The 18,601-nt window shown below is 55.7% G+C and overlaps 1 protein-coding gene across 1 annotated transcript; it reads right to left on the minus strand.

Moving 5' to 3' along the window:
* Positions 1-1,230: 1,230 nt before the first annotated feature.
* On the minus strand, positions 1,231-17,721 carry ATP6V0B (ATPase H+ transporting V0 subunit b). The gene is made up of 8 exons (XM_069735863.1): positions 17,472-17,721; positions 10,984-11,032; positions 4,972-5,055; positions 4,816-4,893; positions 4,676-4,745; positions 4,419-4,470; positions 3,739-3,929; positions 1,231-1,813 (listed from the first exon to the last, which is right to left on the minus strand). The coding sequence occupies exons 1-8, from the start codon at positions 17,536-17,538 to the stop codon at positions 1,787-1,789; spliced, it is 618 nt and encodes a 205-aa protein (XP_069591964.1). The 5' UTR covers positions 17,539-17,721; the 3' UTR covers positions 1,231-1,786.
* Between the last annotated feature and the right edge of the window lie 880 nt (positions 17,722-18,601).

The following is an 18,601-nucleotide window of genomic DNA, read 5'->3' on the forward strand; positions in this document are numbered from 1 at the left end:
CCCCACAGGTACCAGTCTCGGCACCCCCTCCCCTCACAGGTACCAGTCTCGGGGAGGCCCCCCACAGGTACCAGTCTCGGGGAGGCCCCCCCACAGGTACCAGTCTCTGCACCCCCTCCCCCCCCACAGGTACCAGTCTCGGGGAGGCCCCCCACAGGTACCAGTCTCTGCACCCCCTCCCCCCCACAGGTACCAGTCTCTGCACCCCCTCCCCCCCACAGGTACCAGTCTCGGCACCCCCTCCCCTCACAGGTACCAGTCTCGGGGAGGCCCCCCACAGGTGCCAGTCTCGGGGAGGCCCCCCACAGGTACCAGTCTCGGCACCCCTTCCCCTCACAGGTGCCAGTCTCGGGGAGGCCCCCCACAGGTACCAGTCTCGGCACCCCTTCCCCTCACAGGTACCAGTCTCGGGGAGGCCCCCCCACAGGTACCAGTCTCTGCACCCCCTCCCCCCCCACAGGTACCAGTCTCGGGGAGGCCCCCCACAGGTACCAGTCTCTGCACCCCCTCCCCCCCACAGGTACCAGTCTCGGCACCCCCTCCCCTCACAGGTACCAGTCTCGGGGAGGCCCCCCACAGGTACCAGTCTCGGGGAGGCCCCCCACAGGTACCAGTCTCGGCACCCCTTCCCCTCACAGGTACCAGTCTCGGGGAGGCCCCCCACAGGTACCAGTCTCGGGGAGGCTCCCCCACAGGTGCCAGTCTCGGGGAGGCCCCCCACAGGTACCAGTCTCGGGGAGGCCCCCCACAGGTACCAGTCTCGGGGAGGCCCCCCACAGGTACCAGTCTCGGGGAGGCCCCCCACAGGTACCAGTCTCGGCACGGCCCCCCACAGGTACCAGTCTCGGCACCCCCTCCACTCACAGGTACCAGTCTCGGGGAGGCCCCCCACAGGTACCAGTCTCGGGGAGGCCCCCCACAGGTACCAGTCTCGGCACCCCCACAGGTACCAGTCTCGGGGAGGCCCCCCACAGGTACCAGTCTCGGCACCCCCTCCCCTCACAGGTACCAGTCTCGGGGAGGTCCCCCACAGGTACCAGTCTCGGCGAGGCCCCCCACAGGTACCAGTCTCGGCACCCCCACAGGTACCAGTCTCGGGGAGGCCCCCCACAGGTACCAGTCTAGTGGCACCCCCCGTCAGTATACAGAGCCCCTCTGCTGACAGCAGGCCCCGCTGGTGTCCTCGCACAGACCCGCATCCTTCCTGCAGTTAATACACAGCACACAATATACAGGGAGTTCACAGAACATTTAATATCGGGATGAAGACAGAGAGTAATAGCGCGTGCAGACGAGCCGCCCAGAGGGAAACTACAGCTCTAGTGCCACCTGGTGGAGCCATTAAGTCAGTGCTCGCTGCTGCAAGACTTGTCGCATGATCAGAGATAAAAGCCACACTACAGTCTGCTCTGGAGGATGGGGGTTGTTGTCCAGCACATGTATACGTCTGTACAGCAGCTGGTGGTCTCCACAAGGAGAAGCATTTCCGGGGGTCACACACAACAATCACTTGACCATATTATTGCAATACTCTGGGAAGGAGGGGGGGGGGAGGGTCGGTGCCGCCTCTCGAACAGAAGGGACCAATTTTATATTAAATAAATCTCCACACACAAATCTATAGATTTATCATCACAGAAGCTAAAACCGGATAAGATTATATACACCAGGGGACGGCACGTGTGGGGGGCAAATACAACCAGACGGGAGGAAGAGCGGCCACAGGCCACGGAATATTTGTCCTCTCCAGAGACGGAGCGATCAGCAGCGGCGGCCACGCTGCTCTTCAATCTCCCATCTTTACCTTGGATGTCTGAAAATCAATCAGAAAGAAAAAACAAAATGTAAAATACCAACAAGTCAGACAGATCGGAGCAAAACTCACTGAAGGACAGAGGATCTGAGGCACCAACAAGGTAGAATCGAGCCCAAGAAGATGTTAGGTTAGGAAAACATATCTCCATAGAGATCCAAGCTTCAGAGACTGGTAGCTCTGTAGGAACTGTATGGGTAAGAATATAAGGAAAGAAGAGCAGAAAGAACACTATTGTAGGTGTTTACTATTGACTACCTAGACAGACTGAAGCTATGGATGAACTCATCTTACATCAGATGTCTTTGTAGTTAAAAAAAAAAAAAAAAAAGTGTATGCGACATCGTGATCATGGGATATTTTAATTGTCCAGATATTTGTTGGGAATCTCCCCCAGGCAAAACTACCTGGGTTCAAAGAATTTTTATCTTCTCTTGCTGACAACTTTATCTTCCAAAAGGTAGAAGAGAGAAAAAGAGGATCTGCAATCTTTGACTCAATTCTTAGGCCTCTTTCACACTTCAGTCTTTTGGCGTCAGTTTGAATCCGCCGTTTTCGTCAAATAGCGGATCCGCCATTTTTTTTTTGGCGGATCCGCTATTTTCCCATAGACTTGCATTAGCGACGGATTGTCGTCCATTCCATCCGCCATGTGACGGATCCGTCGAAATTTGGCGGACGTTGTCTAGACATTGACGGACATTGCAACGTTTTTTGTCTGCGCCAAAATGGCGGTTCGTGACGGATCCGTCGCGTCCGCCATTTCATAGAATGGCCGCCTATGGGCGACGGATCCATCGCGACCGTCATTTGGCGGATCCGTCGTCCCAATCCGCTTTTTCGATTGAGCATGCTCCAAAAAGTACATACTTTTCCCAGATACACGGATGCGTCAAAAAAACGGATCCGTTAGAACCGTTTGCTCAACAATTTTGACGGATCCGTCACAATGTCGGAACAGACTGACGCCAAACAACTGAAGTGTGAAAGAAGCCTTATCAACAAGGGGGAAATGGTTGAGGAAGTAAAGGTGGCTGGGAATTTGGCAGACGATGCAAAGCTAGGAGGGATAGCCAACACTAGAGACAGAGAAAGGATTCAGAAGGATCTAGATAAGCCTGAACAATGGGCAGCAACTAATAGAGAGGGATTTACCGAGAGAAATGCAAGATTCTACATCTGGGCAAAAAAACAAAAATTACATCTATAGAATGGGAGGAATAGAACTAAGGAAGAACACGTGTGAAAAAGACTTGGGTATACTAATAGATCACAGACTGCACATGAGTCAACAGTGTGATGCAGCAGCAAAAAAGGCAAATACAATTCTGGGATGTATTAACAGAAGCAGAGAGTCTAGCTAGATCACGTGAAGTCATTATCTCCCTCTACTCCTCCTTGGTCAGGCCTCATCTGGATACTGGGTCCAGTTCTGGGCTCCACATTATATAAAAGACATTGAAAAACTGGAGCAAGTTCAGAGAAGAGCGTCCAGAATGGTGAGTGGACTGCAAAGTATGTCCTACGAGGAAAGGTTACAGGATCTGGGAATGTTTAGCTGCAAAAAAGAAGCTTAAGAGGAGACTTAATAGCTGTCTACAAATATCTGAAGGGCTTTCACAGTGTAGAAGGATCATCATTATTCTCATCTGCATATAGAAACACGAGAAGGAATGGGATGAAACAGAAAAGGAGGAGACACAGATTAGATATTAGGAGGGTGACAGTGAGGGTGAGTGGAACATGCGGCCACGAGAGGTGGTGAGTTCTCCATCAATGGAAGTCTTCACACAGAGGCCGGACAGACATCTGTCTGAGATGGTGTAGTGACGCCTGCATTAATCAGGGGGTTGCACACAACAACCCCGAGGGTCTCATCCAACTCTGACATTCTAGGATTCTAAGATGTGAATAAGCGGACGTACCTGCAAGATGGCGACAATCACCCCAAAAAGCCCAATTGCGCTGCCGAAGATCTCCACGATCAGAATCTTCACAAAGAGGCTGGGATTCTGCGCATCAGCGAGAGCCGCTCCGCTGCCCACGATCCCCACACAGATCCCACAGAACAGGTTGGAGAAGCCCACCGTCAGGCCAGCACCGAACATGGAAAACCCTGAAAAGTCACAGGAGGATCAGGGCACGGCGCAGCGGAGCACGACCTCATGGGGAACGTGTCATGTCTAGGACAGGACCTATAGAATACTGCCCCCTGTGATGAAGAAGTAGAATGCAGGACAGGCCGTCCCAGTCTGTGACCAGCCCCAACAATAAATCTATCGTACCATGAGCGGCCAGTCTGGAGGTCACTGCGGGGCAGCGAGACAGGAGCAGGACCCCAAGACGAGCTGCTGAGGACATGCTGCCCTCATAGCCTAGATCAGTGTTCCCCAACTCCGGTCCTCAACAGCCACCAACAGGTCAGGTTTTCAGGATTTCCTTAGTATTGCACAGGTGATGCAATTATCACCTGTGCAATACTAAGGAAATCCTGAAAACATGACCTGTTGGTGGCTGTTGAGGACCGGAGTTGGGGAACACTGGCCTAGATTAGCAGCTGTGCTGCTGGACGCGGAGGAGGAGGAGGGCCATTGTCTGGACTCACCTGCGTGGTAGTTCTTGTTCCCAATCGTCTCGGGAGTATTCGCTTTGAATTGCTGAAACACAAAAAAGCCATGGTTATCCTCCACACTTCATACAGAAGCCTCTGTAGCCTCCACTGCCACCAGTAATGGACTGACCGCCACAATAAATGGACAGGAAGCAGCACGGGCAGTCATGTGAAGCTCCCCCGCTGCGAGGAGCCGCCTGAGCACACCGGCCAGCGTCGTGGTCTGGCCACAATGCGGGAGCCGCTCTTACCTCCACCATGTTGCTGATCACAATCGCCATGATGATCCCATAGATCGCGACCGCCTCGCAGAAAATGATACTAGGAGAAGAAAGCTCAGGTCAAGCGTCGGCAGCAGAGGTCTCCGGTCCAATATTAGCGGACACCTTACCTGACCAAATTCTTAGTTTTAATCCGTGGGGCTTTCACCCCTCCACCCAGGATGCTGGAGCCAGTGATGTAGATCCCCCTAAGACAACAGAGGAGACACATGGAGGCACGCCAGAAAATATGCAGCCAAGACGTCCTGAACACTGCGGTCACTCACCATGCAGCGCCCACCACAGAGAGAGAGATGGCCAGTCCAATGCCCAGGTTGGCCCACATGTACGGAGACGTCTCCGTGAGGAACCTGGGAGAGAAATGGGTCAATTAAGAAAGAGGAGGCACCAACCAGCGCCGTGTCCGCGGGACGGGAGGCACCAACCAGCGCAGTGTCCGCGGGACGGGAGGCACCAACCAGCGCCGTGTCCGCGGGACGGGAGGCACCAACCAGCGCCGTGTCCGCGGGACGGGAGGCACCAACCAGCGCCGTGTCCGCGGGACGGGAGGCACCAACCAGCGCAGTGCCGCGGGGCGGGCGAGAGGCACCAACCAGCGCAGTGCCGCGGGGCGGGCGAGAGGCACCAACCAGCGCAGTGCCGCGGGGCGGGCGAGAGGCAACCAATCAGTGCAGTGCCGCGGGGCGGGCGAGAGGCAACCAACCAGTGCAGTGCCGCGGGGCGGGCGAGAGGCAGCAACCAGCGCCGTGTCCGCGGGGCGGGCGAGAGGCAACCAACCAGTGCAATGCCGCGGGGCGGGCGAGAGGCACCAACCAGTGCAGTGCCGCGGGGCGGGCGAGAGGCAACCAACCAGTGCAGTGCCGCGGGGCGGGCGAGAGGCAACCAACCAGCGCCGTGTCCGCGGGGCGGGCGAGAGGCAACCAACCAGTGCAGTGCCGCGGGGCGGGCGAGAGGCACCAACCAGTGCAGTGCCGCGGGGCGGGCGAGAGGCAGCAACCAGCGCCGTGTCCGCGGGGCGGGCGAGAGGCAACCAACCAGTGCAATGCCGCGGGGCGGGCGAGAGGCACCAACCAGTGCAGTGCCGCGGGGCGGGCGAGAGGCACCAACCAGTGCAGTGCCGCGGGGCGGGCGAGAGGCACCAACCAGCGCCGTGTCCGCGGGACGGGAGGCACCAACCAGCGCCGTGTCCGCGGGACGGGAGGCACCAACCAGCGCCGTGTCCGCGGGACGGGAGGCACCAACCAGCGCAGTGCCGCGGGGCGGGCGAGAGGCACCAACCAGTGCAGTGCCGCGGGGCGGGCGAGAGGCACCAACCAGTGCAGTGCCGCGGGGCGGGCGAGAGGCACCAACCAGCGCCGTGTCCGCGGGACGGGAGGCACCAACCAGCGCCGTGTCCGCGGGACGGGAGGCACCAACCAGCGCCGTGTCCGCGGGACGGGAGGCACCAACCAGCGCAGTGCCGCGGGGCGGGCGAGAGGCACCAACCAGTGCAGTGCCGCGGGGCGGGCGAGAGGCAACCAACCAGTGCAGTGCGAGAGGCCGCGGGGCGGGCGAGAGGCAGCAACCAGCGCCGTGTCCGCGGGGCGGGCGAGAGGCAACCAACCAGTGCAATGCCGCGGGGCGGGCAAGAGGCACCAACCAGTGCAGTGCCGCAGGGCGGGCGAGAGGCAACCAACCAGCGCAGTGCCGCGGGGCGGGCGAGAGGCAACCAACCAGCGCCGTGTCCGCGGGGCGGGCGAGAGGCAACCAACCAGTGCAATGCCGCGGGGCGGGCGAGAGGCACCAACCAGTGCAGTGCCGCGGGGCGGGCGAGAGGCAGCAACCAGCGCCGTGTCCGCGGGGCGGGCGAGAGGCAACCAACCAGTGCAATGCCGCGGGGCGGGCGAGAGGCACCAACCAGTGCAGTGCCGCGGGGCGGGCGAGAGGCAGCAACCAGCGCCGTGTCCGCGGGGCGGGCGAGAGGCAACCAACCAGTGCAATGCCGCGGGGCGGGCGAGAGGCAGCAACCAGTGCAGTGCCGCGGGGCGGGCGAGAGGCAGCAACCAGCGCCGTGTCCGCGGGGCGGGCGAGAGGCAACCAACCAGTGCAATGCCGCGGGGCGGGCGAGAGGCACCAACCAGTGCAGTGCCGCGGGGCGGGCGAGAGGCAGCAACCAGCGCCGTGTCCGCGGGGCGGGCGAGAGGCAACCAACCAGTGCAATGCCGCGGGGCGGGCGAGAGGCACCAACCAGTGCAGTGCCGCGGGGCGGGCGAGAGGCAGCAACCAGCGCCGTGTCCGCGGGGCGGGTGAGAGGCAGCAACCAGGCGGCGGTAAAAACAAAGTTAATTTTTTTTGTCTCCGGCGAAAAACCAGACAGCGCCGGATCCGTTGCCTCTCGACGTTTGCTACAATAGAACCCTATGGTGCCGGATCCATCAAATGACGGAATCTGGCGACAGATTCCATTATTTTTAAACTCAGCATGCTCCATTTTTTTGGGATCTGGTGGAAAAATGGATCCGTTGCATCAGTTTTCACAATCCGCAACAGATCCGTTTTTTTTCAACACTTGACTGATTGTGACTGATGGCAATAAATGAGTGAAAGCACCGAACCCGGCAGACAGCGAGTATTTCCGGTTGGGTGTAATGTACGGGGTGTAAGGACACACGTGGTGGTAGAAACGCGCGGGCGGTGTGACCCCACGCCTCCATATAGAGGCCACGCACTACAATGCCCAGAATTAGAATTTGTTTCAATGACTATTAATAATTTATGTTTCTATTGGACTTTTGTGATCTGGATTTTTCTACTTCCATTACTGCAGCGCTGAGTGTGTGGGGTCGGGCGGCGGCGGCCCACCACAGGGCCCACCACAGGGCCCACCACAGGGCCGATACCAAGGAGCCGCGTGTCACAATGGGGCAGATGTACAGCGCTGCGGCCTCTGCACGGACCAGAAGGGCCACGATTACCGTCGCTGCCCCCCGCATACCTGGGCACAGGGTCCCCTGTAACCTACAATTCCCTGACAGCGAGTCCTGCACCCACCGGTCCCCAGCAGGCGAGAGGCCACATCACAGCCCACAGCAAACACACAGGATCCAGCCGGCACCGGGTGACGCCACCCGCCTGTTGTGTGTAAACAGCAAGGAGCGGACACCGAAAACATGGGGGAGGGGAACACCGACCTCCCCACAAAGTCACCAGCACACAGGAGAGGAAGCTGAGCCAGTGTCACCTCCAGTCCCATCGTGTAATGCTGCGCCCCCGACATCCCTCCTCGCCCCATCACGTAATGCTGCGCCCCCGACATCCCTCCTCGCCCCATCACGTAATGCTGCGCCCCCGACATCCCTCCACCCCCATCACGTAATGCTGCACCCCTGACAGCCCTCCTCCCCCCCCATCGTGTAATGCTGCACCCCCGACATCCCTCCTCGCCCCATCACGTAATGCTGCGCCCCCGACATCCCTCCTCGCCCCATCACGTAATGCTGCGCCCCCGACATCCCTCCTCCCTCATCACGTAATGCTGCGCCCCCGACAGCCCTCCTCGCCCCATCACGTAATGCTGCACCCCTGACAGCCCTCCTCCCCCCCCCATCGTGTAATGCTGCACCCCCGACATCCCTCCTCGCCCCATCACGTAATGCTGCGCCCCCGACATCCCTCCTCGCCCCATCACGTAATGCTGCACCCCCGACATCCCTCCTCCCCCCATCACGTAATGCTGCACCCCAACAGCCCTCCTCCCCCATCACGTAATGCTGCACCCCCGACATCCCTCCTCCCCATCACGTAATGCTGCACCCCCGACATCCCTCCTCCCCCCATCACGTAATGCTGCACCCCCGACAGCCCTCCTCGCCCCATCACGTAATGCTGTACCCCCGACATCCCTCCTCCCCCATCACGTAATGCTGCACCCCCGACATCCCTCCTCCCCATCAGGTAATGCTGCACCCCGACAGCCCTCCTCCCCCCATCATGTAATGCTGCACCCCGACAGCCCTCCTCGCCCCATCACGTAATGCTGCGCCCCCAACATCCCTCCTCCCCATCACGTAATGCTGCACCCCCGACAGCCCTCCTCGCCCCATCACGTAATGCTGCACCCCGACAGCCCTCCTCCCCCCATCACGTAATGCTGTACCCCCGACAGCCCTCCTCCCCCCATCGTGTAATGCTGCACCCCCGACAGCCCTCCTCCCCCTCCCCCATCACGTAATGCTGTACCCCCGACAGCCCTCCTCCCCCCATCACGTAATGCTGCACCCCCGACATCCCTCCTCCCCATCACGTAATGCTGCACCCCCGACAGCCCTCCTCCCCCTCCCCCATCACGTAATGCTGTACCCCCGACAGCCCTCCTCCCCCCATCACGTAATGCTGTACCCCCGACAGCCCTCCTCCCCCCATCACGTAATGCTGTACCCCGACAGCCCTCCTCCCCCCATCACGTAATGCTGCACCCCCGACAGCCCTCCTCCCCCTCCCCCATCACGTAATGCTGTACCCCCGACAGCCCTCCTCCCCCCATCACGTAATGCTGCACCCCCGACAGCCCTCCTCCCCCTCCCCCATCACGTAATGCTGTACCCCCGACAGCCCTCCTCCCCCCATCACGTAATGCTGTACCCCCGACATCCCTCCTCCCCCCATCACGTAATGCTGCACCCCCGACAGCCCCCCTCCCCCATCACGTAATGCTGTACCCCCAACAGCCCTCCTCCCCCCATCACGTAATGCTGCACCCCCCGACAGCCCTCCTCCCCCTCCCCCATCACGTAATGATGTACCCCCGACAGCCCTCCTCCCCCCATCACGTAATGCGGTACCCCCGACAGCCCTCCTCCCCCCATCACGTAATGCTGCACCCCCCCGACAGCCCTCCTCGCCCCATCACGTAATGCTGTACCCCCGACAGCCCTCCTCCCCCCATCACGTAATGCTGTACCCCCGACAGCCCTCCTCGGCCCATCACGTAATGCTGTACCCCCGACATCCCTCCTCCCCCCATCACGTAATGCTGCATCCCCGACAGCCCTCCTCCCCCATCACGTAATGCTGTACCCCCGACAGCCCTCCTCCCCCCATCACGTAATGCTGTACCCCCGACATCCCTCCTCCCCCCATCACGTAATGCTGCACCCCCGACGGCCCTCCTCCCCCATCACGTAATGCTGTACCCCCGACATCCCTCCTCCCCCCATCACGTAATGCTGCACCCCCGACAGCCCTCCTCCCCCCATCACGTAATGCTATACCCCCGACAGCCCTCCTCCCCCCATCACGTAATGCTGTACCCCCGACAGCCCTCCTCGGCCAATCACGTAATGCTACACCCCCGACAGCCCTCCTCCCCCATCACGTAATGCTGTACCCCCGACAGCCCTCCTCCCCCCCATCACGTAATGCTGCACCCCCGACAGCCCTCCTCCCCCCCATCACGTAATGCTGTACCCCAGACAGCCCTCCTCGCCCCATCGTGTAATATCCAGACACACTACCGCAGGCAGACACACACACACACACACACACACACTACCGCAGGCAGACACACACACACACTACCGCAGGCAGACACACACACACACTACCACAGGCAGACACAGGCACACACACACTGCCGCAGGCAGACACAGGCACACACACACTGCCGCAGGCAGACACAGGCACACACACACAGTACCGCAGGCAGACACAGGCACACACACACACAGTACCGCAGGCAGACACAGGCACACACACACTGCCACAGGCAGACACAGCCGCAGGCACAGGCACACACTGCCGCAGGCAGACACAGGCACACACTGTCACAGGCAGACACAGGCACACACAAACTGCCGCAGGCAGACACAGGCACAGACACACACACACACACACTGCCATAGGCAGACACAGGCACACGCACACACTGCCACAGGCAGACACAGGCACACGCACACACTGCCGCAGGCAGACACTGGCACACGCACACTACTACAGGTAGACACATGCGACAGTCGTTAATGGAGACACGTTGTGCTGGCAATAGAACATGGAGGGCGGCTGGGACGGCGTGATGTCACACAGACGTAATGGCAGCATCTTCCCAGGATGCCGAGGAACAACGGTTGTCGGATAAAAAAAAAAAATGTTTTTGCAACTCATGTGCAGAAAATCCTGTAATTACAAAAATTGGATCGGGAAAGTCAGACACCAGAGCCGCTGTGTAACGTGAGGTGGCGACACTGCTCAGCAGACACCACGTCCCCCACAACCAGGCGACCCACAAACATCGCACCACTTACCAGGCGACATCAAAGCGGAAGCCCAGATCAAAGATGGTGTAACAGGTACCTGCGAGGAGACAACACAAGATCAGAGATCCGTCCAGGGGAGATGTACCGGGGGGGAAGGCAGGGAGATGTACCGGGGGGGGGAGGGCGGGGACGGCGGGGAGGTGTACCGGGGGGGGGGGGGGGGGGGGGACGGCGGGGAGGTGTACCGGGGGGGGGGGGGGGGGTACGGCGGGGAGGTGTACCGGGAGCAGCAGCGGGGGGACGGCAGGGATCCGTTCCAGGAGGATGTACTGGGAGCAGCGGGGATCCGTTCTCGGGAGGATCAGTGGGGGACTGAGGGGATCGCAGGGACCGGATTAAGAAATTAGAATCAGTTCAAAGACGACAACTAGATTATTACACGGAGTAACTCAGGATCAGTAATGTAATGTATGTACACAGTGACTGCACCAGCAGAATAGTGAGTGCAGCTCTGGGGTATAATCCAGGATGTAACTCAGGATCAGTAATGTAATGTATGTACACAGTGACTGCACCAGCAGAATAGTGAGTGCAGCTCTGGGGTATAATCCAGGATGTAACTCAGAATCAGTAATGTAATGTATGTACACAGTGACTGCACCAGCAGAATAGTGAGTGCAGCTCTGGGGTATAATACAGGATGTAACTCAGGATCAGTAATGTATGTACACAGTGACTGCACCAGCAGAATAGTGAGTGCAGCTCTGGAGTATAATACAGGATGTAACTCAGGATCAGTAATGTAATGTATGTACACAGTGACTGCACCAGCAGAATAGTGAGTGCAGCTCTGGAGTATAATACATGAGGTAACTCAGGATCAGTAATGTAATGTATGTACACAGTGACTACACCAGCAGAATAGTGAGTGCAGCTCTGGAGTATAATACAGGATGTAACTCAGGATCAGTAATGTAATGTATGTACACAGTGACTGCACCAGCAGAATAGTGAGTGCAGCTCTGGAGTATAATACATGAGGTAACTCAGGATCAGTAATGTAATGTATGTACACAGTGACTACACCAGCAGAATAGTGAGTGCAGCTCTGGAGTATAATACAGGATGTAACTCAGGATCAGTAATGTAATGTATGTATACAGTGACTACACCAGCAGAATAGTGAGTGCAGCTCTGGGGTATAATACAGGATGTAACTCAGGATCAGTAATGTAATGTATGTACACAGTGACTGCACCAGCAGAATAGTGAGTGCAGCTCTGGGGTATAATACAGGATGTAACTCAGGATCAGTAATGTAATGTATGTACACAGTGACTGCACCAGCAGAATAGTGAGTGCAGCTCTGGAGTATAATACAGGATGTAACTCAGGATCAGTAATGTAATGTATGTACACAGTGACTGCACCAGCAGAATAGTGAGTGCAGCTCTGGGGTATAATACAGGATGTAACTCAGGATCAGTAATGTAATGTGTGTACACAGTGACTGCACTAGCAGAATAGTGAGTGCAGCTCTGGGGTATAATACAGGATGTAACTCAGGATCAGTAATGTAATGTATGTACACAGTGACTGCACCAGCAGAATAGTGAGTGCAGCTCTGGAGTATAATACAGGATGTAACTCAGGATCAGTAATGTAATGTATGTACACAGTGACTGCACCAGCAGAATAGTGAGTGCAGCTCTGGGGTATAATACAGGATGTAACTCAGGATCAGTAATGTAATGTGTGTACACAGTGACTGCACCAGCAGAATAGTGAGTGCAGCTCTGGAGTATAATACAGGATGTAACTCAGGATCAGTAATGTAATGTATGTACACAGTGACTGCACCAGCAGAATAGTGAGTGCAGCTCTGGAGTATAATACAGGATGTATCTCAGGATCAGTAATGTAATGTATGTACACAGTGACTGGCACCAGCAGAATAGTGAGTGCAGCTCTGGAGTATAATACAGGATGTAACTCAGGATCAGTAATGTAATGTATGTACACAGTGACTGCACCAGCAGAATAGTGAGTGCAGCTCTGGAGTATAATACAGGATGTAACTCAGGATCAGTAATGTATGTACACAGTGACTGGCACCAGCAGAATAGTGAGTGCAGCTCTGGAGTATTATACAGGATGTATCTCAGGATCAGTAATGTAATGTATGTACATAGTGACTGCACCAGCAGAATAGTGAGTGCAGCTCTGGAGTCGAACACATGATTTGCAGGGAGTTTTTTCTGACCTGAGCAGGGTCGGGGGTGTACAGTGTGCACAGGTCCCGTGGAGTCTGGCAGATAATGTCGCAGCCACGGTGGTGGGGATGTGTGGAAACGCTTGTACTACACACAATTCTATTAATCATTTCTCGATCATCTCCTTGGAAACCACGATACTGACATGTAATGTATGTACAGGACATAATCGCCCCATCCGGGTGGAGAACGTCATCGGTGGATCCGTCTCCAGTGACATTTCTGCTCGGCTGATTCTTGTATCTGTGACGACCCTCGTGGCCGCTGTTGTAGTGTGACCCCTCCGCCCGCTCATCATGTGTAATAAGAGTTTTCATGTCACCTTATAACTCAGCACATCGGACCCTCCCGGGTGGCGTTTACCCCAAACACAGCAGGTGGGTGGGGGCTGTGTTGTGGGTGACCCTGACTGAAGGCTGCAGAGGCGGCTCCGTCACTGCGCAGAGGCTGATCAGCCCCCAGGGGACACAGGGTACTGTGGGAAATGACGGCCGGGCACCGAGCCCCCCGACACACGGATAACATGGGGGACAGAGGCTCACGGCCAGGACACAAAAAGAGGAAGAAGAAAAGCGGAACGAGGGACAGGAAAGAACAAGCCGAGGACTGAGGAGGAAGTCCCCGTGGATTCTACATGAAGTGTGTGTGTGTGTGTGTGTGTGTGTGTGTGTGTGTGTGTGTGTGTGTGTATACGTGTGTGTGTGTATATACATGTGTGTGTGTGTATACGTGTGTGTGTGTATATACATGTGTGTGTGTGTGTGTGTGTGTGTGTATATACACTTGTGTGTGTGTGTGTGTGTGTGTGTATATATACATGTGTGTGTGTGTGTGCGCGTATGTGTGTACATATACACAGCACTCCCTATATACACACTGTATACCCGCACTCCCTGTATACCCGCACTCCCTGTATACCCGCACTCCCTGTATACACACTGTATACCCGCACTCCCTGTATACACTGTATACCCGCACTCTCTATATACACACTGTATACCCGCACTCTCTATATACACTGTATACCCGCACTCTCTATATACACACTGTATACCCGCACTCCCTGTATACACACTGTATACCCGCACTCTCTATATACACACTGTATACCCGCACTCTCTATATACACACTGTATACCCGCACTCTCTATATACACACTGTATACCCGCACTCCCTCTATACACACTGTATACCCGCACTCTCTATATACACACTGTATACCCGCACTCTCTATATACACACTGTATACCCGCACTCTCTATATACACACTGTATACCCGCACTCCCTGTATATACACACTGTATACCCGCACTCCCTGTATACACACTGTATACCCGCACTCTCTATATACACACTGTATACCCGCACTCTCTATATACACACTGTATACCCGCACTCTCTATATACACACTGTATACCCGCACTCTCTATATACACACTGTATACCCGCACTCTCTATATATACACTGTATACCCGCACTCTCTATATACACACTGTATACCCGCACTCCCTGTATACACACTGTATACCCGCACTCTCTATATACACACTGTATACCCGCACTCCCTGTATACACACTGTATACCCGCACTCTCTATATACACACTGTATACCCGCACTCTCTATATACACACTGTATACCCGCACTCTCTATATACACACTGTATACCCGCACTCTATATATACACACTGTATACCCGCACTCTCTATATACACACTGTATACCCGCACTCCCTGTATATACACACTGTATACCCGCACTCCCTGTATACACACTGTATACCCGCACTCTCTATATACACACTGTATACCCGCACTCTCTATATACACACTGTATACCCGCACTCTCTATATACACACTGTATACCCGCACTCTCTATATACACACTGTATACCCGCACTCTCTATATACACACTGTATACCCGCACTCTCTATATACACACTGTATACCCGCACTCTCTATATACACACTGTATACCCGCACTCTCTATATACACACTGTATACCCGCACTCTCTATACACACACTGTATACCCGCACTCTCTATACACACACTGTATACCCGCACTCTCTATACACACACTGTATACCCGCACTCTCTATACACACACTGTATACCCGCACTCTCTATATACACACTGTATACCCGCACTCTCTATATACACACTGTATACCCGCACTCTCTATATACACACTGTATACCCGCACTCTCTATATACACACTGTATACCCGCACTCTCTATATACACACTGTATACCCGCACTCTCTATATACACACTGTATACCCGCACTCTCTATATACACACTGTATACCCGCACTCTCTATATACACACTGTATACCCGCACTCTCTATATACACACTGTATACCCGCACTCTCTATATACACACTGTATACCCGCACTCCCTATATACACTGTATACCCGCACTCTCTATATACACACTGTATACCCGCACTCTCTATATACACACTGTATACCCGCACTCTCTATATACACACTGTATACCCGCACTCTCTATATACACACTGTATACCCGCACTCTCTATATACACACTGTATACCCGCACTCTCTATATACACACTGTATACCCGCACTCTCTATATACACACTGTATACCCGCACTCCCTATATACACTGTATACCCGCACTCTCTATATACACACTGTATACCCGCACTCTCTATATACACACTGTATACCCGCACTCTCTATATACACACTGTATACCCGCACTCTCTATATACACACTGTATACCCGCACTCTCTATATACACACTGTATACCCGCACTCTCTATATACACACTGTATACCCGCACTCTCTATATACACACTGTATACCCGCACTCTCTATATACACACTGTATACCCGCACTCTCTATATATACACTGTATACCCGCACTCCCTATATACACTGTATACCCGCACTCTCTATATATACACTGTATACCCGCACTCTCTATATACACACTGTATACCCGCACTCTCTATATACACACTGTATACCCGCACTCTCTATACACACTGTATACCCGCACTCTCTATACACACTGTATACCCGCACTCTCTATACACACTGTATACCCGCACTCTCTATATACACACTGTATACCCGCACTCCCTATATACACTGTATACCCGCACTCTCTATATACACACTGTATACCCGCACTCTCTATATACACACTGTATACCCGCACTCTCTATATACACACTGTATACCCGCACTCTCTATATATACACTGTATACCCGCACTCCCTATATACACACTGTATACCCGCACTCCCTGTATACACACTGTATACCCGCACTCTCTATATACACACTGTATACCCGCACTCTCTATATACACACTGTATACCCGCACTCTCTATATACACTGTATACCCGCACTCTCTATATACACTGTATACCCGCACTCTCTATATACACACTGTATACCCGCACTCTCTATATATACACTGTATACCCGCACTCTCTATATACACACTGTATACCCGCACTCTCTATATACACTGTATACCCGCACTCTCTATATACACTGTATACCCGCACTCTCTATATACACTGTATACCCGCACTCTATATACACACTGTATACCCGCACTCTCTATATACACTGTATACCCGCACTCTCTATATACACACTGTATACCCGCACTCTCTATATATACACTGTATACCCGCACTCTCTATATACACACTGTATACCCGCACTCTCTATATACACTGTATACCCGCACTCTCTATATACACTGTATACCCGCACTCTCTATATACACACTGTATACCCGCACTCTCTATATACACACTGTATACCCGCACTCTCTATATACACTGTATACCCGCACTCTCTATATACACACTGTATACCCGCACTCTCTATATACACTGTATACCCGCACTCTCTATATACACTGTATACCCGCACTCTCTATATACACTGTATACCCACACTCTCTATATATACACTGTATACCCGCACTCTCTATATATACACTGTATACCCGCACTCTATATATATATATACACTGTATACCCGCACTCTCTATATACACACTGTATACCCGCACTCCCTGTATATATATATATATACCCCTGTATACCTGCTCCCCGTATATATATAATACGCACTACACCCGCGGTTTCGGCGTTACCGTGTGAACAGCAGCTGAGAGCAGGGCCGTGAGAGAACACTGCGGACCCCCGGGGGCCACACACAGGAGCGGTCACACAGCGCATGTGCAGGCTCTTACCTACGAGGAGCAGCGTCGCCCAGAAGGCCGCGGTGACCCCGGAGTACAGCAGCAGGTGACCGCTCATGGTGACGGGAGGCGACACGGACTGCGCCGGGCCAGGACATCAGCTGACCACCTCCAGCCAATCCCCGCCCACCAATCACCTGACTGCGGACACGTGATCACCCCGCCCTCATCGCTCTTGTTCCCTCCGCCCGGTAGACGTAACGTTTTTTACGTCAGCACGCTGCACGCACGGAACCCTCTCAGGGGAGACAAATCGCGGGAGTCCCGCCCACTGCGGGTGGAAGCTAGAGCGCGTGACGGGGGATGGAGGAGCGGGGGGAGGAGGGGGAGGAGGGGAGGAGGGGGAGGAGGGGAGGAGGGGAGGAGGGGGAGGAGGGGAGGAGGGGAGGAGGGGGAGGAGGGGAGGAGGGGGAGGAGGGGAGGAGGGGGAGGAGGGGAGGAGGGGGAGGAGGGGAGGAGGGGAGGAGGGGGAGGAGGGGGAGGAGGGGAGGAGGGGGAGGAGGGGGAGGAGGGGAGGAGGGGGAGGAGGGGAGGAGGGGGAGGAGGGGAGGAGGGGGAGGAGGGGAGGAGGGGGAGGAGGGGAGGAGGGGGAGGAGGGGAGGAGGGGAGGAGGGGGAGGAGGGGGAGGAGGGGAGGAGGGGGAGGAGGGGGAGGAAGGGGAGGAGGGGGAGGAAGGGGAGGAGGGGGAGGAGGGGGAGGAGGGGAGGAGGGGAGGGGGAGGAGGGGAGGAGGGGGAGGAGGGGAGGAGGGGGAGGGGGGGAGGAGGAGGGGGAGGGGGGGGGGGGGAGGGGGAGGGGGGGAGGAGGGAGAGGAGGGGGAGGGGGAGAGGGGGAGAAGGGAGCGGGGAGAGGAGGGGAGCAGGGGAGGGGGAGAAGGGAGCGGGGGAGAGGAGGGGGAGAGGAGGGGGAGCGGGGATGGGGAGAGGAGGAGGGGAGGGGGGAGAGGAGGGGAGCAGGGGATGGAGGGGAGGGGAGCGGGGGATGGAGGAGCTGCGGATGGAGAGCGGGGCTGCTGATGGGGAGCAGGGGATGGAGGAGCGGTGCTGCGGATGGAGAGTGGAGCTGCGGATGGGGGATGGGGAGCGGAGCTGCGAGTGGGGGAGGGAAGCAGAGAGGGGGATG

The sequence above is a fragment of the Ranitomeya imitator genome, chromosome 8 (genome assembly GCF_032444005.1).
Source record: "Ranitomeya imitator isolate aRanImi1 chromosome 8, aRanImi1.pri, whole genome shotgun sequence".
NCBI classification, from domain to species: domain Eukaryota; kingdom Metazoa; phylum Chordata; class Amphibia; order Anura; family Dendrobatidae; genus Ranitomeya; species Ranitomeya imitator.